General features: G+C 40.9%; 1 protein-coding gene across 2 annotated transcripts; it reads right to left on the bottom strand.

The window, feature by feature from the left end:
* Positions 1-26: 26 nt before the first annotated feature.
* KCTD3 (potassium channel tetramerization domain containing 3) lies at positions 27-25,538 on the bottom strand. Of its 2 annotated transcripts, none has more exons than XM_042813333.1 (18): positions 25,442-25,538; positions 22,204-22,257; positions 20,740-20,785; positions 19,045-19,118; positions 18,283-18,341; positions 18,011-18,091; positions 17,215-17,355; positions 15,864-15,954; positions 13,832-14,022; positions 9,806-9,921; positions 7,581-7,668; positions 7,331-7,447; positions 5,707-5,877; positions 4,501-4,656; positions 3,472-3,568; positions 1,858-2,042; positions 1,618-1,756; positions 27-1,277 (listed from the first exon to the last, which is right to left on the bottom strand). In XM_042813333.1, exons 1-18 carry the CDS (start codon positions 25,513-25,515, stop codon positions 704-706), a joined length of 2,454 nt encoding a protein of 817 aa, XP_042669267.1. In that variant the 5' UTR covers positions 25,516-25,538; the 3' UTR covers positions 27-703. The 2 variants fall into 2 exon arrangements, with proteins under 2 accessions (XP_042669267.1, XP_042669276.1); XM_042813342.1 differs by having other exon boundaries at positions 17,230-17,355.
* Positions 25,539-26,238: the final 700 nt, after the last annotated feature.

Here is a 26,238-nt window from a genome sequence, read left to right as displayed (position 1 = left end):
CTTTCCTGAAGAAGTGACAAGGAAGCTCTCAGGAGACTGCCAGTTCAGTGTATTTTGCCAAGCATATCTTCATGCATGCTCTTGGTCACAATCAGTAAAACCCATCATCTGATCCCCTACTTTCTCAGAAAGCACAAGCAACATTTTCCTGACAATTTATTAGGACAAAAAAGGCAATATAATATGCTATTTTAAATAGCTTCCTCCTTTTCCTGGACAATACATTTCAGCCTTCATACAGCAGCATACAGAGCAAGGATCCTACTCGGCAAACAAGACTACAGCAGCAGCTGCCCTGTAAATTAGACCGATTCCAGCCAAGACAGCAGCTCTAGAGCCTGTGCAGCTGTGTCTAAAAGGAGTCTTCCACCACACAACCAAGTGTTTCTCTAGCACCCTCCCTCCCCCTTCCAACATTACCACAACATAGCACATGCCTGACTGTGTTAACTTAACAATGCACAACATTTTGGACCAAGTACCGCACTACATTTTGGAGCATTACATAAAGCCACACACTGATGTGGACAACTCTTCCAATATTTGGCAGCAGCCAGGTACTTTGTCATGACCTGCCTCCTTACAATTTTCTTTCAGGTTACTGGAACAAAATTCTGTTCAAGAAGAAACCCACATCATGCAGTGTTATATTTGCTAGCAGCCAGAGGGCACATCCACCTCATCTTTGCCACCAGTCACATTCTCACAAGCCATAGTCTTGGCAAGATGAATCATTCTTCCGGTGACGTGGTGAAGCAGCTGTCTTTGTAGGTGATGGAGAAGCTGCACCAGGTAACTCAGCCCCACCTTCAGCAAGCACTGGTGCAGAAACCAGATGAGGCACTTTCTTCCTTCCCAGGAAACCAGCTCCTTCAAACCCCGTTTTCTTTTTGCTTTCTGCTTTGGCTTCACCCTCCTCTTCTGCTACTCTTCTTTTGAGATCCAGAGAACTCTCTGGCAGCCTATGAACATCTGTACTGCAGCACGCACCTGCATCTGTCAGACCTCGCACTTCAAGTGCTGTTGCCAGGACTGCCTTCTCAGCTGCACTGCCCTCAGCTGTTGACTTTCTGGTCTCTGTCTGGCTTGAATTCCCATTAACAGGGGCTGCCTTTTCTACTGGGCTTTTGCTGGATAAGCTGAAAGCCTGGAAGTCCCGGTAACTGTGAAAGCTCTCTGTCCGCCTTGCTCTTGCCAGCAGGGGACTTTCTCTGTATGGCCTCACAGAACCGTATGTAGCTGTTTCGTAGATAGTTTCAGGGTGTTGCAGTTGGAGGCTTCCAAAAACCAACAAAAAAAAAAAAAGAAAAACAAGAAAACAGTATAAGAACAATGACAAATAGGCAGATGTTAGACTGACAATAACAGCCAGTTCTTCTGCAAACTCTGCTCCCACTCTTCTTAGGGTAGCAATATACTCATCTCAATTCCAACACAACAGTTTTGAGTCCACCTGCTTCTTGTTCTCATATGGTACTATAACATACATGCACATAAACCAACAGCAGTCAAGAAGCATGGGTGTAATTTACAATACTTACAGCATGGGTTCATGGTGACCAAACCTGCCCTCAGCTACCTGAAAGGTCAAACTTTTGCTGTCACTCTATGATCTACCTGGAATTAGATTCCCGCAGCCGGTTTGGCTGAACCACTGAAGTGGCAGGACTGATGTTGGGTGTGGCACAGCGAGATGTACTCAAGTCACACTGATCAAGCAACTTCAGCAGCTCTTCCTCTGTAGGGCCACCAACATCTGAAAGAGATGGATCTTAGTGCTGGAGCCCATTTGCATCAGTCACATACAAGTGATAACAGAAAAAGAACAGCAGGCCAGCCATAACACAACTTAATTACCTTTGTCTTCACTCTTATTAACCATGTCCATTGCTGTGGTCAGGTCCCACATCTGGATGCTGCCATTTGCATGTCCGGTGAAAAGATAACGGCGGGGTCGGGAGCCCATTCTGCTGGATCCCTCACATTCCCGGACAGTAAAAGATGAGATGGTAGTGCAATCTACTGCCTGGATCTCACAGATTCTACAGGAAGAAAAAAAACCAAAAACATTTGCACCTGGCATAGTTTGGCCAGCAAAAGCAGTATGATTTTGATTATCTGAGAAGGCAACTAATTTGTCCTCAACAAGACCTTTCTTCCAGCCAGTTTTTCTTCCCATGCATGGCTAACACGATGCTCACCTGCAGAGCAAGTACCTTCTTCTTGCCCTACTGCCTCCCATTTGCAGTGTCACTGCTTGTTTATTTTTATTAGGGAACCCCCGCTACATTCAGTGTCCTTCTACAATCCACAGGTGTAAGAAATCCAAGGCTCACAGAAGAATGACAGCAAATAACCTCTTCCAATGCTAGACAGTCTAGGAAACTAAGCTGCAGAAAGTGTATTAGCCATATAAAAAGCAAAAAAATCCAAGGATTATAATTCAAGGTTGCAAGACAAAAATGCGTTGATAACAACTGCAATATTTCCACCACTCTTTCCCCCAGTAGTTTAGATAATTATCCGGGTACCAATTACCCGGTACTTAATGTGTGGAGTCTGGCTTAATTCTGCTCTGGAAATTAAGCCAGACTCCACACCAGAACTTCATGTATTCTATGCAATCTGATTTTTTTTTTGTCTGACTTTTTTTTACAGCCCCTTGTATCAAGCTTTTTACAGAATAAATGCAAAAAAAAGAAATTTAACGAAAGTCTCCACTAGATACAAAACTGGCTGAAGTAAAAAAGCATACCAGTAATCTACTGGGCTCCTTTCTTCAACTGCCAAGAGTGTTAACACACCAGTGCTTTCTCCCAGATTTAAAGTTATTAGAAAGAAATGTAAGAATAGTAAGAAATTCAGAACTGAGATGCACCATCTTTTCTGATCTCCTGCTATTTTCCTTGTCTAACAGGAAAAAAAACCACCACTTCTCATCTGTTGCAGTGTAGTAGACTATGATGCAGTCAAGCCTTTATCAATAATTGTATATGTGATCTAAAAGACAGCCACTCATTTCTGAAGGTACTCATATATTCTCATATATTCAAAGATAACTGCAAAGGAAGAGAGAAAATGTTTTCCTGTAGTCTTCACAAGCAGCATAATCCCTACCACCTGTATGTACTACTTCAGGATTAGTTTTTTGAAATACAGTGTTACCTTGGTACCATGGAGGACAGAAACAGATTCTGCATAGGCTCATAAATAGATTTCTTTTGTGAACTCAGCAGATAAGCCATCACAAAGCACATCTATGAAACCACATTTTTCAAAATGCCACGTGGTTTTTAGGTTAGATCATTAAGTACAAAGCTCTGCCACAAACACAGAACAGAACACAGCCAAAGCTGTCAAGCACATGAGAAGTTTGCTAAATGCAACTGCAGGCATCTCCACTGGATAGGAGACTCAGACACTTGAGAAGTATTGCTTATTTCCCACTTATAACCCTGAACATGGACATACCTTTTCCCAGTTGAAGACAGCCTTACAAAGAGCTTATTAGTGATGGGAACAACTTTCTGAATGAACACCTGTTGATCATCACGTTCACCAAAGGGTCCTAGAGAAAAAGAAAAATATTTTTTCAATATTTTCATAGTTTCAACTCCCACATCCTCTTCCCCACACAGCCATGAAGACCCAGTCACATATTAGTACCATTATTAGAATTTTGAAGTGTCAGGCTCAGAGAACTAAAGATGACCAATGGTTGATAACCAACAGTAGAAAAAGCTACCCGGGAGTAGACATTCCAAGTACAAATCTTTGAGTATTTTCTGTTCATGTTTTAAAAGAACATCAATTCTTGAGTTTCCCATATGTTCCTGTAGAAATTACCACATCAGTACAAAACCCTACATTAGGTCACCACAGTAAGTACTTCCTTATTTTGCAGCTTTTAAATGTCTGAAGGCCTGATTAAATTTCTTGTATCCTCTCCGTGTTCGCACAGCATTCTTTTCATCTAAGGATCATTTACAAGACTCTAACCACAAAGGAATCTCCACTCCCAGCTACCTTTATTTAGCGACACACATACCTTGAGTGTCTTGCTATAGCAACGTGCTTCCATCATTTGTACGTGCAGTTTTAGGGCTTCAGTAAACTTTACAACTTCAGAATTTTTCGACACATACATCATTTAAAACCAAATGAACAGTGAACTGCTGCAACTAACTCAAACCTTGCTACGTTCATCTGCTTTGAATATATTCTCCTGGGCTGTCACTCCCTCATTAAAAGTGAAACGCTACCTAAGTTTGCCCAAGGAAAAGATATAGCATTTACAATCAAGTTTTTTCTCATTTTTCCTATAGTAAAAGCAAGTGCTGTAAGTGCCCTCACTCTATACAGCCTAAATGGTGAACATTTCCAGGTAGGTATTACTGATTCCCACCATCATATAATACATTAATCAGCTGACAAGTATTAAACCTTCACAAGACCAGCTAAAGTACAGCCTCAGCACATCAAATTAGAGAGTTAACCTACCAATGTCATTTCCAGAGCAGTAACTGCCATGACTCTCTGCTTCCTCCAGGGATAAGATTTTGAACGATGCAAGAGGTGTTGAGCCTGGCTGAGTTGAAATCATGCCCCGGAACCGAGTTACAGTCCATGTCCGTACGTGGTTGTTATCTGCACAAACTAGAAAGGAAGAAGGTGTACAATAACATTTACAAGAGATGACAACAAAGATAAACTCCTTCATTATTATCTATATTATAGTTTGTCTAGTTTTTCAAGATTGAGTAACCAAACAGGATTTAGTCATCTAGCAACACCAACCAATTATTTAACAATGTACAAATTGTTGTGAATGGCCTGTTCTTTCTTAAGTTTTGTCTCAACCTTCAGAAATTCAGGAACAAATAGGGAGATGGAACAAATGATTGACAGACATTAAGGTCTGACTGTGTCAGCACCAGTAGCCTACAAAACTTTCTGTGCAGGTGCTAGGACAAGACACGTCATGAGAACAACCAGACAGCAGAATCCTCATCATACAAAAATGCTCTTCTTTCTCATTCATCAGATAATCTTCTTTTTACATACAAATGTGCCCTTTCCCGGCACTGAGGGTTTTGAATGAAAGTAGATCAGTCCCGTCCTGGTTGCTGGACTCTGAGAGAAACAAATTCTTCCAGTGGAAGGATAGATTAACTTCTCTCTGGAGGCAACAAACGTCTTCCTGAGCGTAAGGTAGAGCAGCATAACAAAGACTGGGAGATGGCTGAGAGAAGTCGAGACAGAGAACCCTCTGAAATCATAGGAAGGCTTTTTCTATGATCCAAGAGGGGATGGTACACATTTTGCTGCAACTGAAAATGCTCCTGAGAAGTTGCTAAAGCAAGACAAATCCTAAGGGATTTGCCCACAACAGAAAGACTTAGCAGCAAAATATCTGTTTACAAACCTTTTTATTTCTACAAATGGCAACACTGGAACAAAAGGAAACATTAGGTGGTCCAGGTCAAATAAAGCCAAAGCCTTTTTAAATGCTAAAGCCTTTGAGGACTGTTGCATAAAAAAGTGAATCTAAGCAAATAAAGCCCCCAGAAGTCTATCCAACTAATTTATATAATGTACGGGAACAAAGAAATTAAGAAGTAATGCATACAAAAACTTCAGTGGACAGAAATAGGGAGATCCACCAATGCAGATTTGTACACACACAAGAAATAATAATATAATTACCTGATACAAGGTGTTTCTCTGAAAGCATGATCTTTGTAACAGGACTTCGATGTACTGTGAAAGTCTGAAAGAGCTGAGGCCCAGATCCAACTGTTTCAGGATGCTGTACAATCACCCTCACTGCTCCAGAGCTGGTACCATATGCTATCTCAATCCAATTGCCACTTACACCTACAGCAAGCAAGAACAGAGTTGTTCCTTTCTCCAAGTTTCCAAAGTAAGGAAGTATTTTAAACATTCTTTATTTGTTTTTTTCCTGGGATCAGAGATGATGTTCTTCTACTTGAGTTTTTTCAGTTCCACACTGTATGCTTCAAAACTGTCTTAGTAGCAGTCCTCTCTTTCCCCACCCTCTCCCCTTCTTTCCAGAGGTGAAAGGAAAGATAAAGTCATTTGAAGATCTTGTTCTACATCCCAGGAGGATATTGTGGCACTTTCCACAGTGGTCAATATGTGCCACATACTGTTTACTTCTGCCTTAGCAGGAGGCAAATGGAAGGACAGCAAGGCAAGAACAGGAAGGGCTATAGTCAAAAAGGTCACTATGATATCAATACAGATATACAAGTAAATAGTTTCTTCAAGTTCTTTTGTTTTTCCCTTCATTTAAAAAACAGCTGTACTGTGATTATAAAAGAGCATATAGACAAAATAGCTGAACATCACTCAGCTGAATAGGAAAAATGTTTTTTAGTGTACTGGGAGAGAGAAGGTTAGAACTGTAAGGCTGTGTTTCTGCCCTCCCCAGAATTCAGCACAAAGTATTTCAGTGATTACAATTTATAATGTAAGTGTTTATCCTGTGTGAAAGGTTTAAAGGTACATTATGCAAAAGTGTTAATAAACAATGCATCACATGTACATATATACACATTAACATATAACTCACGCATACATGTACATACATGAATGCAATTGCATATGCACCTATTTCATAGAATCATCTGGGTTAGAAAAGACTTTAAAGATCTTTAAGTCCAGCTGTCAATCTGACCTACCAAACCCCATCACTAAACTACATCCCTTAGTTGACATCCACGTGTCTCTTGAATGTCTCCAAGGATGAGGATATCACCACTCCCTGGGCAGCTTGCTCCAGTGCTTGGCCACCCTCTCCATGAATAAATTTTTCTTAATATCCAATCTAAACCTCTCGTGGCACAACTTGAGATTGTTTCCTCACATCCCATCACTTGTCACCTGAGAAAAGAGATTGACACTCTTTCGACACTCTACTCATTGCAATCTCCTCCAAGGCACTTCCAGAGCAATGAGATCTCCCCCCTCAATCCTCCTTCTAAAGACTGAATAGCCTCGGTTCCCTCAGTCACACCTCATAACTCTTGTTTTCTGGTCCTTCACCGACTTCTTTGTTCTTCTCTGTATACACTCCAACAACTCCTTCAATATCCTTCACACTCTGAGGGGCCAAAAGTGAACTACAATATTTGAGGAATAGTCACATTCAGAGATCACTGTCATTTGGCAGTGACTAAAGGAAAAACATTCACTATTTAGGTACAATCCTCTACTTTTGCCCTGCTAGCAGCAATAGAAAGTCCAACTGGAAAAATAAATCTGTAACACCGAAGAAACAGTACTGCTTCAACAATACGATACTGACTTGTTTTAGGTGTGAGGTAGACACTGAGCGCTGTTATAGCATCATTGGAGGAGTCATGGTACAATTCTGTCACTAGAAGATCATTGTCCTTCATCCGCAATGGGAACTTCTGCATGTCTGTGGGAAAAAAAAAGACATTTATTCCTCTGAACAGACTGTTGTTCTGATGTGACTTAGCCCAACTAAAGAGTTTAGGAACAAAGCTGCTCAGTACCACTATATTTTTATTCCGCCCTGCCCTCTTTCTTACCTATATAATAGATAGAGCCATTGTTACAGCCCAGCAGCAAAAAAGACCCAGCAGTATCATAGCTCGTGATAGGAACAACATCCTGGACCTATTGCAAACAGAAGAAACAAATAAAGTCAGATTGCTGCTTTCTCAGTTTTTGGAGTTGTTTTTGGTATGTTTTGTTGAAGAATACCCAAGAACAGATCAAGTACTGGTCTGAAGCTGTTGTGCACACTCTCACATACAAAAGCATTATTGAAGTAATGCTGGTAGATGCTTCAATGGCTTCTCTAAAAAACAAAACAAAACAAAACAAAAAACCAAAAAAAACCCCACAAACAAAAAAACCCAAATCTTAAGTTACAGTGTTCAGCCGAAGCATCATAGCTGTTGTGGAAGATCTTCATCTGTGTGAAGGCACTTAGCAGCTAATGTGGTTGCAGCTAAACCACATCTTGAAAATACAAAGGCCCACCAAACATGCAAAATGAGTGTACTTCACACTTTGTCTATCATTTTTTCCTCTCTAATAACTTCATTGGAGACTGCTGGGCAGAAAAAGTTTAAGCAATTCTCTACTTGTAGTTCTTGTATCCTCTTGGTAGCCTCCATATATCTGCTAAAGGCTAAGATCTCCATAAATAGGAAAAAAATAAAATGCCTCGCCCTGCAAGATCCTATTTTTTCGATACTAATTTAAAGCAGCAGCACAAGAGCAAAAATGCAAAAAAAAAAAAAAAAAAAAAAAAACCAACCAAAAAAAAACAAAGTCTCAGAATCTAATAATCTATAGTGAAAGTGCAGTGTGCTCTATGGTTCTTTGGATCGAAAATAGGTAAGGAAGCTTTCCCATGTGCAAATGTTTACAAAAGCAATAAAGGTGGCTTCTTTCCACGTTACGCACAGATGCACCGCATTACTCACAGCCTCGAAGAACACATTAACAACTGCAAGGAGAGGTCAGAACAAGTGGATCCACAATGCTGCCAACAGCACTGCGACTGACCAGGTCAGAGAGATGAGAGAAAACAAAAAGAGCCCTTTCTTCTGCAGCTGAGATAGGAACATCAGAGGTGATTCAGAAGCACCTGCTATGATATAAACTATTCCCTATTAGGGAAACAGAGTACCAGCATACATCAGTAATTGGTAAAACATAGCCAGTGAGAATCCTCATTTTGCAGTCCGAGTTGTCTGTCAAATCCTATTGCTTTACCTGCTATCTCCTATTTTGTAACAGTAAATATTCTGCTTTAAGCTCTCCTATGCCAAGTGTTTCATTACTGATGTATCTGATAACCAAAACCTCTTCTTACTGCATGCTACTGTAACAGTGCCAGAGGAAGAAGTACTAGGTGAAGCACCTTAGCTAATCTGCTCAGGTCTCCAAGTTGAGAAAATGCCAGAACAAATTATAGACAGAGGTCAGAGTCACATCCTCAGGGTAAATTACCTCAAACACAAAAATCACAGCGCAGTGAAGGATAGCTTTGTGAAAACTAAGTTTCCTTGAAGCAGAACTTAAAAAGGGCAATTCTGAAAAGAGGTAGAAAGGCACCAAGAAAGAAAATCTAAAAGGAATCACAGGTCTTGGTCTGAGTGGGGGACTAGTGCACTACTGTAAACATCTCTCCTTCAGCAAGTACAGTTTCAAGTCATAAAAAAATAATTAGATTAATATCATCACATCATTTTATTCCTTACTGCTTGCTGTTCTAGCAAATCCTATCAAATGCCAGTTTGTCACATACCATTAAATTTTCTTGCAAGATATGAACACCAATTTAAATGCTGTTTTGTTTAATTCAAGACCAAGCTAACACATCCATCTCCTCTGCAGAAGCAGAGCTAACCTATGCTTATTATCTGTTATTTGTTAGCAATGCTGCCACATAAGAGTTGAATCAGAACTTAGCCAGCAAATATGGCAGCAGACATAGGAGTCAGCCTCAAGTCCGTTCTGCCTTTTGAGATTTGCAGTACAATTTTTTAGGGTTTTTTTTGCATCCAGGTTTTGTACCTGAAAGATGCAGATCCAGCCACATTACAAGCTTTGTTAGTCACATGAACACTCAGCTGTGTTCTCAGATTCATACAGACCTTCTATTTAACAAGCATTCTGACAAAAATTGCCAAACATCACCCCATGGTAAGCATTTCACACTTGCTTTTAGATTTCTTTATTCTTTTACTAGAAAGACATACATTCTTACAGTTGATTCAGGAAATTGAACAGAACACACCTGCCAGTGCTGAGTCACAGCATTCCACACTCCTACTTTCCCTGTATGACTTGTAGCCACCAATTGGTTGCCGATGAAGAAGAGAGCATCTACAGGGACTCCAAGGCTGAACACCCCTATTAAAAAAAATAATAATAATAAATCAATAAAGTTCACATAAAATAAAGAGGAAAAATAACAACAATGGAATATTTCCAGTATTATGTTTTGTTCTTCTTTTGAATTATAGTAGCAAGTAAAGAATGGCCAAAGCTAGGTTCTCTGTGACCTAGGTGAAGTACCAGCAAACAGTTCCATTAAATTAAATGGCAGTATGACATCATGATGGCGTTTTTGTGTTTGTCTTTTTTGTTTGAAATCCACTCAAACAGAGGTTGCCTTAAAACACATTTTAGAAAGTAGACATACTGAGCAGGTTATATACATAAATCACTCCAAAAGTAATGCCTCCCATTTATTTCCACGGAAACTACAACAGATACAAAGAGCAAAATAACACTATTTAACAGAGCAAATTATCTGCTACAAAGCATTATTTTTCAACACAGTCACCAATATCAGCCGGGATTGATCAAAATCCAGGCTATATAGTACGTGGCAGGACACTCCAGGCAAGATCAGCAACTTGCTTCACGGTCTTCAAACCGGCCTGGGGGCCTGTGTTGCAAGAGAAAGGTTGTTTTCTCCAGCCTGAGTCTGGAAATTCCAGCCTTCAGCTTAGTCAGTGTCACAAGGTAACGGTCAGAGTTAATGGTTGGTTTGGACTCCAGGAAATCCAGAAGGACCACCACTTCCTATCCCAAAAGACAGCACGCATCACTTTACCCACTGAGGTCCTTTCCTGTGACAGAGGGTTCACACGTTGCCAATCCACGAGCTGCCATTTTGACACAGTAGTGACACCACATCTCAACACCAATAATTAAGTGATCCAGGAAACCGTCACCCTCAGCCTCGTATTGTAAATTTAATGAGGTTTATAATGCCACCCCTATCCAAGAAGCAGCCCTCTCTGTTATACCTCAACAAGGAACCTCAGGAGACTAAATACATGCTTCTGTTCTAATTATGATGCTAAACTGTTTTCCAAGGCATAGTACAATCATTCGATGCAGATAAGATTCAGCAGTACAGGGCACTGTGAGAAGAGCAATAATAAAAAATCCACAGAAACTGGAATTGATTACTCCAGAGCAGGATGAGGTTCAAGGAAATCAAGGAAGACAGCTTGAAGGGTCTGGAGGAATTTGAAGTGTCAGTCCTGCTTAGGTTCAACAATCTCGAGAACCATCAACAGGGGAGACAATGCTATGCATAATGACAGCCTCTTCTCTTAAGGGTCTCTCTCAGTAAAATACTGCTTACAGCAGCAATTCAGCAGTTCTGTCTTATGTAAGTAATATTGAAAGGAAGGAATGATCTCTGGGAGAGCTCTATCACAAAGATGCCAGTCCACGCAATTTTCTGTAGGTGGCATTACCAGGCTGCAAAGACTGCTTGGGATAAGTAGTTTCTTTCACAAGATAGTAGCAACGTACTCTAACACAAACAAGGATTGTAAGCATTTGCTGCTGTAAGAAAACAAGGCAGTTACATTCAAATTATTACTATTACTGAATACAAGTATATTGTTTGGTCTAGAACACCTAAAATATGACCTATTATCCAGAAGTGGAACAGCACATTCTGATCAATCTTAGATGAAAGATTCAACCTTATAGGCACTTACTCTCACAGGCTTCCCCCGGCCAAAAAGAGGCTAAGTGGAACTTCCTTGGTTTCACAAAGTCACTCCAATGCAGCACAGTTTGTTTGGCATAACTACTTCCCTCTTCCCCCTCTTCAGTCATAGTTAAAGTTAACAGAACCTAATGAGAGCTAGAACAACAGAGCTAGAAATTGCCTGATCACCTCGAAGTAAGGTCTATCTTTCAAATAAAGGCACATGTACCAGAATATAAATTTCACATAATCATAAGGGTTAGAAAGGACCTTGGGAGATTATCTAGTTCACTCCTACTTCTAAAGCAAGTTCCCAACAGTGGGTTGCATATAAAAACGCCCGGGCAGACTTTGAGTATCTCCAAAGGAGACTCAACAACCTCTCTGAGCAGCTTGTTCCAATGCTCTGTCATCCTCCAAACAAAGCAGCTTTTCCTCATGCTCAAGTGGAATCTCCTGTTTCAGTTTGTGCCCATTGTCCCTTGTTCTATTACTTGGCGTCACCAAAAAAGGCCTGGTCCATCTTGCCCTATAGATATTTGTGTTGATAACTTCCCTAGAATCAGTCTTTTTCTCTCCAGGCTGGACAGTCCCAGATTTCTCAGAATCTCCTGATAAGACAGATGCTCCAGGCCCCTAATCACCTTTGCAGCCCTCTACTGGACTCTCTCCAGTAGTTCACTGTCTTGGACTTGTTCTCTGTCCAGTAGTCTGTCCTGGGGAGGCCCACAACTGCACAAAGTACTCCAGATGTGGCCTCAGCAGAGCAGAATAGAAGGGGAGGATCACCTCTCTTGACCACTGGTCACTGGCCATGCTCTTCTTCACACATTTCATGGCCTTCTTGGCCACAAGGGCACACTGCTGGCTCACGGTCAACTAACTTAGTCATTTTCATTCCACTGAAAATGAAATTCTCATTATTTCAATTATGAAGATGCGTTTAAACAAAGTTATTTTGGCATTCAGTTTCAGAGAACCATTCATAACTGCCATCATAGTTAACAATATCCACATGCAGAAGAAACAGGCGTTACTGGAATGACAGTGGTGGTTCAAATACCAGGATTGTGCTAAAGGAAATTCCTAATCTTATTTCCTTCAATGCCTCCCAAACTTGTCCTGTATTTGAACAACAGTGTGTCAGACCAGTCATCAGATCAATACCAAGGAACATTTACTCCTAAAAATCTTTTCGTGCTGTTTCAAAGCCTCCCTAACTGTGTATCCTTCAGTGTCAGTAAAGACGAACAAGAAATACCTGCATGCTTTGGTTAGTACAGAGTACATCTTCCTCACCTAGATATCAAGTTACATAAAGAACAAACTGTCTTCTTCTAAATGCCACTTATTAACTATATTTAGCAGAGACCTGAAGTCTTATCATCATCTCTGTGTCAAAAATATGGCTTTAATAAGGAAAAGGCAAGAAAAGAACAGAATCCCCCAGTATCTAGCTTTCCACCTCAGTAGTTTTATTCCCTTATGCTGTGGCCTTGTCACAGTTCTGTGTTGTTTTGGTTTTCACTATTCCACATCATAACATCACGTAGTGCACTGGGAGTTAAAGTGTTAATGCTCCAATTCCAGGTACCTATCCCTATACATTATGGAAGTCATGGGACCTGGCCCTTCTGGGTGGGGTGGCTCTTACTGCCTTGCAGTGGATGCTGGAGGCTTCTTTGCAAGCCATTCAAGCTTTTCAGGTTTGACTCTGTCTCAAGAACTCTCTCTCTCCTATCTTATTTATTAGTCTCAATTTCAATTAGACTGTATTATATTGTGTTATCTTGCATTCCGATATCATAGTTAGTAAAATAAATTTTCCACCATAGATCCTTACTGCTGTTTTTTTTTTTTTTTTTTTTTCCTTTTTTTTTCCTCCTTCCTTGCACCCAGCTCCCATCTCCCTACCCCTTTTCTCTTTCCCTTCCATTTTGTGGGGCCGGGGGAGGGAGGGCAGGAGCTTACTGCCCTGTTACAGGCATAGATTGATCTAGTTAACTCCGTGACAGGCCTATATTCAAACTTTCCACAGGACTTGCAGTTAACTCTGATTTGCATCTCCACACAAAAACTGAACAGTAAACATCAGTCAGTATCTGTTCAGTAAGCAGATTACTTTTTATTCATCTTTTTGACTTTAAGAAAAGGTTCCTCTAGCAAGACAGAAAATGAAGTTAATATGCTATAACAGGAGGCTTGATTTGTCTGCTTTTGAAAATGCTTACTCTCTATAGTCCAAAATAAATTCATCAACTACTTTCTGGTTAAACATAAAAATAAATCCAAAGAAGGCATTACCAATTTCACTGCCGCTACCGCCATCCTGAATGCTCCATAAGATTATGCTGCTCTCTGAGGCAACTGCAACCATCTTATCCTTGTCTCCATGAGGTCCTCCAACCACCTTAGCATTAAGAGCCACTCGCTCAATAGTCCAGTCCAGATAGGGACTTGTGAAAACCTGCTGCCATCCAGATGATTCTTTGATTCTGAAAGAGCAGAAGTAACAGGAAGAAGAGGTTAAACATTCAGAAACAGACAATTCTGTCTAAGCCTGCCCCGTGTGGATGATCTGGTCTTACAGGCTGCGAGAACCCTTCTTTGTTTTCTGGCTCAAAGCTTGCTTTCTGAGGTATTTCTTGTGATAAGACTCTAACTGATTTACTGAGGAGGCAAGCAGTGGGTGCTACAGTGTGACAACACCACCCTGGGGACATTTGAAAGCACCTTCCTTCAGAGCTGTTTGCCTCCTGAAGACAGTACTCAGGAATGTTTACTGGTGGAAGATCTGGCCTGTGACTAAATAGCTCCAGCTTGGTATGGGAAAATTGGGGAATGATTCATCATGTCTGTGAAAAACAGGATGCAGGTGGGCATCCCTACTCCCTCTTATCTGCTGGCAAAGCCCAGAAGGTGGGAACAAAGGAGTTTCTGCTGACTTCCCAGAGCCAGAAGCTGCCCACAGAGCCTAGTCAACTACTTTGGACTTACAAATAAGTTGGTACTACCACTGTTGAGGACGACAACTTTTCAGAACAACAACCGCCTGATGACCCTCCACTACTGAAGATCAATGACTGAGCTACAAACCACACTGGATCCATGCTGGTGACTACCTCCCTCTTGCTTCCTATAAAAACTCCTTGCTTCTATTTCCTATCTCCCTTCTCCACTTCCCCATCTCCCTGATTAAGATTTGTAATAAACTGGTCAAACCAACATTTGAACCAATGTTTCTTAATATCACAATGGGTACAGACATATCAAAGACTCTCCTCTCCCTCCTATACATTGAAGTGAGACACAGGCTGAGCTATGAAATGACAACTGAAACTCCAACTAAGCACTATACTTTACAAAAACTGCATTTTCTTTAAATCTGATGACATATATTACTTCACTGCTTTGAAGCTACTAGAACCCTTAGCTGGTATTTTCCTCATATTAGCACATCTAATACATAAGTTACAAGACCAAGCCACAGCCTTGATCAGTTCAAATATTAGAGAATAAAGTCGACTATAAAAACTTAAAAGAACTTTATTAATTTCCAGTGGCAAATGAAACTGATGTCGTGCAAGATACTCAGTTATGCTTTGGCATAAAGCTGTACCATTCAGTCATTTTCTGTTTATTATATATAGTAAACAAACTATAGCAACAAGCTTTATTTTCAGAAAATCACTTGCTCATTCACCTTAAAAACTAATATGATGTCAAAAGAGCACAACTTATCTGATTTATTTTAGGCAATCATCCTCATATTTCCCAACTGACTAGAACACACTGAATCTCAGCATTCTACATAAACATTTACGTACTTGGAAAGCAGAAACATCTCCAGTAATTTGCCCATTGTTTCACTTTCAATGTTGCACCCTGCCTGGAGCACCACAGATTGCTGTGTTCTACCCATGTAGCATGCATAATAAATTGTACTGCAGCAACTTACAGATATTGCAGTCCTGCTGTTAAGTCTTTGCAAGCAACCAAGACATTCTCACAAACTTATTAACATAATTTAACAACTTCTTCAGTATTTTGAGAAAAGTAATATTTTTTTAATGACGCATTGGGCTTTGCTGCAGCCTTATAACAACTATCATAAGTATTTAAATAACATCTGTTACAAACAGCCTAAAAGAAAGTCTAAATACGTTATTATATTTCTTAATGCATAAGTTTTTCTGTTCAGTCCACTACAATCACACTGAACACACACAATATAATGTCATTTCAGGACAGACTGATCTGCTATGATTTAGCAAAGCAAGAAGCTTATTTTGTTTCTATTAGATTTCTGTAGTCTCACAAGTAACTTCATTCATACCTGTAGCAAACAGCAAAATGAGCATAGGCAGCTACTATCCAATTGTGATGGCCAGCTACTATTAGAACCTTCCGCGGGTCCACTGGAAATCCTGAAAACAACAATAAATCTGAAGTCAGTGAAGTGATGTACAATTAAATAGAAGATGAGCAGATGTATCTAGAATGGGCTAGGATTCCCTGCTCAGATATTCAAAAGAAACTTTGTTAATAACATTACAAGAAATAGTTCAGTCAGATTTTAGCTGTTGATACCCCTCGCAATCCTCACAACTACCAGAGTTCTTACCAAGAAGGAAGACGTTTCATCTCTGCATGTACAATGAAAAGCATTCATTAAGTAGAAAGAGGCAAGTATATGATCGTATTTCCTTGAAAACAATCTTAAAGTCTGATAATCCGGCAAAAAAAATTCAGGAATGTTATCAAATAAGAAACAGTGCCCTTCTTCTGTAAAAGTTTCATCCAAACAGCTGATGCAACCCCGTATCAGTTGCAGACTGATTAAATTTACAGTATGTTAGAATACCAGTAAGTCCTATTTCTGATATGTAACTGCATTAAGTTTGGCAGAAGCACCGAATGGCACTGAAAATCATCATTATGCTATTTCCCAGTTAGCTCTCAGCTTTCACACACTACAAAGAGAAGGCCTAAAGTCTGCACATCTTCTACCTCCCTTCTCCTTAGACTGCCCTCTTCCAAATTTGCAGCAACCCAAGAAGAGGCTTATTTTAATCTTTCTTGTGGTTAACATTCAACCTTTACCATAATCAAGATCTCCCTAACAGTGCTACAATTTACATAGTTACAACAGAAATGACAATTCTAAGAGCCTAATTTTGCTTACAAAGCCAACAGCTGGAAAAAAACAACTCAATCATATCCTGCTTAGTTTTTAAATATTTTATATGGAAAATACTCAATATAGTCAAACAACTGAATACTATCTTTTTGACTTCTGATTCTTGCAGGGTGAAAGAGGTACCAGGAAAAAGAAATGGGGGGCAAGAGCAAGGAGGAGATTCACGGTGCTGAACAAAGACCAAAGAGACACTGTCCAGACAGTATTTTCTCCTGGCTTCCAGTATGGTGTAAGGCATTTAGCTAAGCAGCCACATTAAGGGTGCACAAAGGATTTTGACTTGCCTTCCTTCTCAGTCCAGTGTCTTGACTATACAACAATAAGCCATAAAAACTATATAGGAAGGAGTGTCTAAGTAACTGTTTAACGATTTAAGGTCAGGCAAAGAAAAAACAACAGACTGAACCACAAATAAACGCACATTTTTATTTTCTGATGACAACAATTTCCCACAGTTTGTTTTGGTTTTAAAAATGACACCCCTCACCTAGCCTGACTGTACCTTCTCCAGTACCAGCAAGTGTAGGTTGGACACCACCTCCATGAATATCATTCTCAGAGCAGTTTTGACCAGTTCTAATATCAGTTGGTGGCCCAGCAGTATTATTTATTTTACGACTGGGAATACCTGTAAAAGAAAATAGATGTTTTGTGTTGTTCCATAAACTTCAGCAATATAACAAATATTCATTTGTTTTGAAAATTCAGAGTTAGTTTATATTAACCCAAAGTCTAATCCACTACCTGTAAGAATTAGGCTGTATCCCAGTACAGAACATTTCTGCTCTCTACTCAGACATTCACAAGCAGTTAAAAAAAACCATCTTCAGAAAACTAGCGAACAAAAGTTATGCCCCAGTCTTCAGGTTAACACACAAAATGTGTTCATCTCTGCAGAGAAGTAGAAGTTTAACATATACTAATCATTAAGAGAAGCCGATTTGTCATCTACTGGCATAAGAAACATAAAGTAACTGCATCATCAGAAAGAAAAGAGCACTCTCCACCAACAACTGAAGTGTACTTGAAGAACCTCTGCTCTGGCCTGCTGCTAAACACAGTTTGTTTGGTAATAACATGGCACCCCCACTCCTCCAGTACTTTAAATCTATCATTTTGTATAGCATACTGATACATCTTACTTTTCGGTCAGAACCGCATTCAGTGCAACCAGTTGTTTTTAACCATTCCATATGAAGGCTTTTTCTGGACAGTTTGATTGCCAATTGCCCCCACATATGAAGCAATAAGCAGCTCAATATAACACCAAAACAGAAAAGTACCTGGAGGAGGCAGGTAGCCATGAAACAGGACACTGCCACAAGATGAGCGTTCCAGTTCTTCACATAGAAGCAGTCTCCTAACTGAGATGGAAAAAGAACAGTACAATCATAGATTTCACTTTCCAGGAACATGACCTAATTTCAAATAACCTTGTATATCAGTAAGTTCAAAAACCTACACAGTTACAACTACTAAGGATTTGTAATTGATTCCTGATGGTAGGAACAAAGATGAAATGAGCTCACAAGAAAATAAAGTTAAATTAAATTACCTAAAGGAGTGATTCCATAGAATTCAGCTTCATGTCTGAGAACATTAATACTCACCCCCCTAACAAACAAAAGAAACAAGAAAGAACATAGTAAGATGACACCTTTGTAACGCCATAACGTGATGGAAAGCACAGCAATAATATCAGAGGTAGCAAAGACCGAGGCTGCAGCAAGTAAGGTTAAGCCTAAATGCAGCAGCAGAAACAAAGGAAAAAAAATATGCTTACCCTTGGAAGGCTTCACACACGCAGGAATTCCAGAAAGATCCCTATGCCTCCACTACCAACCCTTAAATGACATCTAGGACGGACTGGATCCCAGCTCTACCATGGGCAGTCAGTCAGGAGCATTACATGCACCTGAGCTCCCTTGATTTGGCCCTGCCTTCCCATCAGGTGCTCAATCACTGTTTCAATCCCTGACTTACCATTGCCACTACAATCTTGAATATAAATATTTGCATACAACTAAAAGTAAACTTAACATTAATAATATTTCATAACAACAAAGAAGTAGAGAAATGCATTGCCAGAAGTAGTCTAAACTGTAAGAATCCACTAACAAAAAAAATGCTGTGACTGCCTCCAACATGTCATATACCTACACATATACCCAGTGTAGACAAGGGCCCAGGTTTACAAGGAAGCTGAGACTATTATTAGACACCCAGATGAGTAAAACTGCTTTTCATATTGGAATTGCTCAATTTCTAATGCATCTGAGCCAATTAATTTTCACTTAAAACAATCAGAATTTCTTACCTTAAGTCTAGCTCCTTTGTGCGAAGAAAATTTAAAATGGGTGCAAATGCTGTTGGATCTCTATCAATAAATATCTGCAAGGAAAAATTGTTGTACTTTTAACATTATTATGGAGCAACTGTCAACATGCTTTCTTGTGCTAGGTGTGGGAAAGAGGAGTTGAAAATGGTGCAGTCAACACACAAACATAAAATCACAGAATCATACAATGGCCTGGGTTGAAAAAGACCACAACGATCAGTAGTTTCAACCCTCTGCTGTGTGCAGGGTCGCCAGCCACCAGACCAGGCTGTCCAGAGCCACATCCAGCCTGGTCTTAAATGTCTCCAGGGATGGGGCATCCACAGCCCCCGTGGGCAACCTGTTCCAGTGCTTCAGCACGCTCTGAGTGAAAAACTTCCTCCTAATAACTAACCTAAATCTTGCCTTAATTTAAAACCATTCCCTCTTGTCCAAAGTTTTCAGACAGCATCTCTGTTCTCATTATTTTTCTGCCTTGCACTAATTCAAGGTTCTTAAAGACATATACACGAACACTGTTGCAAGTAGATGGCAGTTAAAAAAGACAAAAAACCAAGCCCACCAAAACATCCACAAACCTAAGTTCTAGAGACTCGAAAAACATCAATAGGTTCTCAGACTTCATACTATGTGTCCAAATTTCAGTAAACATACTAAAATCTGAAGAAAAGTCTACAGTGTTTTCACTACAACTACCTCTACACACGTAGCAAAGTACTTGTGTGCCTTACCATTCAACAGCATTGCTGTAACTAGTTTCAAATTTAAGAATAACACACACAGAAATGGCCATTTTGCTACATTTGCCAACCAAAGTTACAATTCCATGTCAAGATCCTTCAGCTAAATATCCAACAGCTAATGAAAATTACCCATCCCCCCCCGCAATACAGCAATTAGCAGGTTTTCAGTTGAAGAAAATAAATACTGTTGTTGTATTTGCATTGTCTGTACAATGCAGAATGAGCATAAAAATACACACATTGCTCCTGTTTCCTTTATCTCTGAAGATCAGAACCAAGAAATTCAGAGATGTCATCAATTTTCATTGAAAGTTTAGCAACCAGCAGCATGATATACAAATGGTTACACCTACAAGATCTTTCTCTGTCTCAGTCAGGACAACCAGGAGAAAAAAAATGCTGTTTTTTGGTATTTTAAATCTTCTCCAAATATGACCAGATCAAATACTCCCAATCATAACAGCACAAACACCACAGTAAGCAGGTTTTGAAATTTTAGAAGACATGATGGCAGACTTTGTTCTGCTCTGCAACAAAAGGCAAGGAAAACACATGGTAATATTTACAAGTGATTCCAAGTCCCCTGTTTTCCTCTTATTCAAATGGTGTCAAAATACAAACACAAGTCCAGCTGAACATTACTCCTCACGGACTCATAAACAGAGACAGTGCTGTCAGTACTGTGAACGCAGGCTTCTGCAACACAACTACTGGGGTAATATAATACAGTGACTGAGAAAATGCTGTCAAAAGCTGAGCAAATTTTTAAAAGTCCAGGAATGTGCATGTTTTTCATTCGTGTGACCATTTGTTTTCCAAGCTTTTAGCACAGCTGACTTGGGCAGCATAATCATTAGCAACTGGAGTGAATGTTCTTTAGGAGAGAACCTAATTGAAAGCACAACATTAATATAATACATTTATTACTCACAGCACCAGTTTCATCCTTCAGTGTTGAAATTCTTCCACTCAGCAAACTAAAATAAAGGAAATTATTGTTAGATGTAACCAAGGAACACACTAACATGAATACAAAGTAAGTTCACCATCAGTTTGTTGTATTTATGCTCTGTAGGTTGCATTTTCTTAAAACAGCATAGCTGAGCTAACAAAAAACTACCTAGATAAGGGGAAATGCTGGGAGGAAAGCTGATGAGACCACATGGTGCGTTTCTCCTGAGCAAAGGAACTGTGCATGCAAACCTAAGGAAAGGCTAAAACCTGCACAACCACTTTTCAGATTCCTAAAGAGAACAAACACAAGCCTGGAAGGATGGAAAACTTTTCCGAGGCAACCCAGAGGGCTGCAAAGTTTGTAACGACCAAGGAAATCAGTAAAATCAGATGAAAAGGAAAAATAAATAATCCATTCTGCATGGACTTACAGGGCAGGAATGGGATGGATGAGCTTTTATGTTATTTTACTTAAAACCTTCCCTCCCATCAGATCAAAGTCTTCTTGTTCCAAACCAGCAGAAAACACCACCAAAATTTCATTTTACAGACAAAAAGCAAACTCAGTAACATCAACAGTTTTATTTCCAAATCCCAACTGACACTGGATAGCAGTTAGCTTGGAGATTTTTCGGTACTGGAGCACTTTCAGAGTAACCTCCTTAGATTCTACATTTAGTGTTGAGAGACTGGGAGAACAGCAAAGGACTTCTTTCCTGTGACTCTCTTCCACACCTCTGAGAAGATCTCAGAGACATCTCTCTGACTCTCTATTTATCTGAGTATTTCTAACAGAAGCAGGTAATGCTGCCTGTCCATGCCAGCTGCCAGAATTTTATTTGAAAGGAAGTCTAGAATACAAAAATCTAATGCAAAAAAGCAAAACTGCAAGACTTAGGAGGTTTTCCTTCATGTGTTTGAAATTAATTAGGGTGGTGTAGTCACCCCGGTGACTACAGCAGGGAATCATTAGAGTACAAACATTAAGCAGCACAACCTTCAGAAGTAGTCACAGTAGGGAGGTAAAGGTTAGCAAAAAGATACTCAATAATACAACTGATCCCACAGCACCAGACAAAACCTTTATTTGACTTGGGGAACAGCAATAACTCAAGAAACGTTAAAAATGGTGCTACTATGTATGGTCAATAATGTGGCATTATACCAATAGAGTACCAAAAACAAACATGTGGCATTATACCAATAGAGTTGGTCACATCTCCCTTTCCTGCATATTTCCTGGAACCCCTATTTCCAGGACAGTCCATCTAGAGAGTGACAACTCCACAGCACATGTAAGCTGCCAGTGCATCATTTGAGACAGAAGAAGCATTTTGGATACTAGCTTATATCAGATCAACCCATCCTATTGCTTGTGATGGGGAAAAAGCAATAAGGAATAAAAACATATTTATGGCAAAAAAGTAGCTCTTACAAATACCTGGAAAAAAAGGAGTCTGGAATCCACATCAGTGTTTGCCTCGAAGTGCTGAACCTAGGAGACCACAGTTACAAGTTAAGAATTAGGCGTAAAATTGGAGGAAATTGTCATTTGTCAAATTCTTTGATATGTCCTACAAAGCTGATATGAAACAGGTAGGGATCTCAAACTTCTGAAACATAACTACACAAAGTCAAAGAATTTGTGTGCAGTTTCTTTGCACAGATCGTCCCTAAGCATGAAGCTTAGACCATCATTCTTCCCGTTTGTAACACACTGTCCCAAACATTCTTTGGTTCTCATACTTTGTCAAAATCAGTGCTTTAAAAATAAACAAAGCCACAGACATGCACACAGATACAAAAACCCAGAAAATAAGCGTAAGTTTACCAACACTGCACCACATCTGTCATTAACTGCATGTTAACCTCACTTAGGTGTCGAAGGGTGCAAAAGACTACAGTAAGACTCATGTAAATATTTTATAGTAACAAGTTAATATCAATTATTTTAATTCTCTGTAGTTTTGCTTCTTGGGCCTTCTTAGGAGCCCACAGTGCTACATTACTAGTTAAAAGTAAGAAAATATCTTATGATTATTGTTATGAATCATAACAATATTGCAAAATAATAAAAGTTACAGCATAACTTTCTCCAGACATTGTTTTACATAATAAATACCTATGAATTCCTTATGCTATTTTTTTGATTAAATGGAAAGAAAGATAACTGGGCTGGCAGCGTGGGAAATGAATTAATGCTCAGCACCACCTGCCTCGTTGTCTCTTAGTAGCATTACCACTAAGAAACCTTGGGTGACACCTTTGCTAATAGGAATTTAACAAGGAATTGCAAAGGTAAAATATAAAGTCTCGTTATAGTGCAGAAATATGTCACAAAAGATTCTTAGAATACAAGTACTTAAACACAATTTATATACTTTTCACTGGTGTTTTTCAGTTTTCTTGGGAGGAAAAAGTAAACAAAAAGCATTACTTTATATTGTTTAAGAGTCAGAAGCGTAAATGCTATATGGAACTGCCATCCATTCTGCACAGAATGCAGATTGTGCAGCTCCTCACTGCAAGTATAACAATGACAAATCTGTTCTTAACACAAAATCTACAGTATCAGCGTTCTAAGCACAAAGATGCACAAAGTCTTTTGTACAAAAGAAAGAAAAGAATCAAAACTGTTTGCTATTTAAATGGAAAGTGACTTCTGAGTATAGTTTCACACTCGCAGCACAGCTTTTCTCACAGTAACGCTGCCCTTCTCTATTTCCAGCATAGGGTACAATTCATTAGGGTACAATTCATTTAACCATGTTACAGTATGTGCATAACTGAAAGCAACCCATGATTCATTTAATCATGCACAATAGAAAACAATTCGCTGCATCAATTATACCTGGGATTAATTCAGACATCACTTGTGACAAAGGGGACAGATGCAACACCCTCCCAATTAACCCTCTTAGAGATCTTCACAAACTGAAGGCTTAACTTGTCTGGTATCTTAAAGCTTTCAGTTACTTTTATGTTTGGGGTGGGAAGGAACCACAAAACAAAAAGACACCAAGTTCCTATAGTTCCTCAGGAAGGTACGCACAGGAAAAAAATATATATATAGAAAAAGGTATGGAAAATGTACTAGAACCATAACTTGCTGGCATTTTTCTGACACTCAATGAGAAATACTAAATAAATTAATTTAAGCAATAAGGAAAACTGATGCAACCACGAAAACATTCAGGATTGCTGAACAAAGAAAAGGGAAATTAGGTAAACAGTGCGCAATATCCTCAAATAATCTGAAGCACATGGCAGCCCACTGTTATCTCAAAGAATAACACAGGCAATTGGAAACAGACACACTTAACAGTCCAGTGTAAAACAGCCATTTTCACAGTCTGCTGCGCTAGTAGAGTTACAAGCAGAGGAAGGCAAAATGTCAGAGAATCCGTCAAACTTTTTATGGTAATTTCTGTGATTGCTAACTTGTGAGAGCCTTGCACTCCTGGCTAAGGAATCCTCAAAAGCTGAGACCACAGTTGCTGGAGCAAACACATGCAGCAGAGCAGCTCTGGCAGTCCCTGGGAGCAGAGGGAATCTCACATCAAAACACAGGAACTCTGCTCAGTTGGATCTCTGGACTAAATAACCCACATCAGACAGCTTTCCAAACAAAAATAAGAGTCTCAGGTTTTTAATACGGACCACAGGAACTGGTGGAGAGGAAAGAAGAAACGTGTACTCTGCCCATGCACTCCCAATCATCGATCCTTACGCAGAAGGTTGTTACAATTGCCTACTGCCTACCTATTGAAAGGTAAATGCCTATGTATACACATTTCCGGCTCCTTAAATCCAGAAAGTAGAATCTAGAACGCTTCAGTTAAAAACGAAGTATAAAGTCATAGGAGTCAGAACAATTTTAAAACGTAAGACTGAAGTATCTTCGTGATCCTACTTGCAATAAGAAACAATGAACTGGCCTATAATTCCAGAGACTGAGTTCAATGAAGCGCCTTATTCAGGGTAACATGAAACCCAGTCCAAAACCAGCACCAAAGTTATTCTGACAGCATCACTATGGATGAGTTTTGCCTGACTAATTCACAAGCAGTTTCTCATGGCAGAACCAGGTTCTGAGCATTTTATTACAGCAAAAGAACTCTGCAGGAGGTTTTACAGCGCCCTCCTTTAAGAAAGATTTTGGCACGTTATTTAGAAAGCAAGTCTGTCTTCCGAGTAACACAATAGTATTATATTTAAGGCAGCAATTCCTACTGATTAGAGCTGGCTTTACATTGCGTGCAGACTCGGGAAGCCACGTTCCTTCAGCTTCCACTACCTCCCGTAATCCAAATGCTTTCATGCCTACGCATTCTGACAGGAACATTTGCACCATTTATCACGCCGATGCTGGCCACAGACGGCCCACAGCTCCCTCACAATCCACCAACACTCCTGCACGTCACCTTCCACGACTCCAGTGTACGTTTTACAATGCAGCTCTCCGTTCCGGCCAGTAACTGCAATATCGCGTCAGTCCGCTCTTCCCGAGCGGCCCCCAAGCCCCCTGTCCCGACAGCCCTGTCGGACGAGCCTTGTTTCGGGCTCACAGCGCAGCGCCCCGCCCAGTACACGGGGCTCCCACCCCACGGCCCCACCGCCCTCTCGGGCCCGAGCGCCCCCTGGGCCAGCCTGCCGCCCGACCCCGCCGCCCGCCTCACCTTGTGCCGCCCACGTTGAGCTGGACGATCTCCCCGCTCCCGGCCCCAGTGAAGCCTCCGCCGTTCCCCGCCATCTTCCCCGCCGCTTGCTCCAGCCGGCGCCCGCCGCCGCCGCCGCCGCCCGCCGCCGGATCTTTGGAGTCGGGGCACGGCGGTGGAGCGGGGGGCGGCGGGGGACGGGGCGGCGGCGCTGCGGCCAGGGCACTGCTCCGCGTCCGCCCGGGCTCGGCCTCCGGGCTTCCCGCCGCTCAGGCCCCGCCAGGCCGCGCCGCCTCTTCGGGCCGAGCGGGACGTGCCATGGCAACGCGGCGGCGCTCGGGGAGGGGTCGGGGCGGGACGAAACGCCGCAAACCGATCGGGGAACCGGGCAAGCTGCGAACCAGCTGCGGTCTCCGCGCTGGCTGGGGGCTGGTCGGGGACAGGGTCGCGCAGGTGAGCGGGGCGGGGCGGCTGCGGGGCCGCCTCACGGCCGGGCGGTACAGCCCAGCCCGGCGTTGCCTTGCCCTTCCCCGCTAGCACGCCCCGGCTGCGGCGTCATGGTCCAAAGGGAAGGAGCCGAGAAGGCGGAATCCTTGGCTTCGGTGTTTAAAAACAAACGAACAAATAAATAAAAAATAAAAAGCGCAGAAACACGAAGAAAATCGCTTGAAAACACGCTAGGAAAGCAAAAGCAGCAGCCGGCTCCTGTAACCGAGTTCTACCCTTCTTAAAGGGGACAACCCCCGACGCTACAGGCTCTGAGGCCGCAGTGCAATTTGGGGAAGGAATCTGCCTCAGCAAGTGGAGGAAATTTGGGG

This window comes from Centrocercus urophasianus, unplaced genomic scaffold (genome assembly GCF_019232065.1).
Source record: "Centrocercus urophasianus isolate 14NV4802_14NV808 unplaced genomic scaffold, USGS_Curo_1.0 seq_10, whole genome shotgun sequence".
Lineage (NCBI taxonomy): Eukaryota > Metazoa > Chordata > Aves > Galliformes > Phasianidae > Centrocercus > Centrocercus urophasianus.
The sequence above is the reverse complement of the archived record's forward strand: the minus strand, read 5'-3'. Positions and strand labels throughout refer to the sequence as shown.

Coding starts and splice junctions, on each gene's coding strand:
- KCTD3 (XM_042813333.1), bottom strand. CDS start 25,515: ATGGCGGGGAACGGCGGAGGCTTCACTGGGGCCGGGAGCGGGGAGATC. Junction 17,356..18,010: donor TGGCTACCTGCCTCCTCCAG/GTACTTTTCTGT, acceptor TTTCTTTTACAG/GTATTCCCAGTCGTAAAATA. Junction 7,448..7,580: donor TGGCTCTATCTATTATATAG/GTAAGAAAGAGG, acceptor TTTTTCCCACAG/ACATGCAGAAGTTCCCATTG.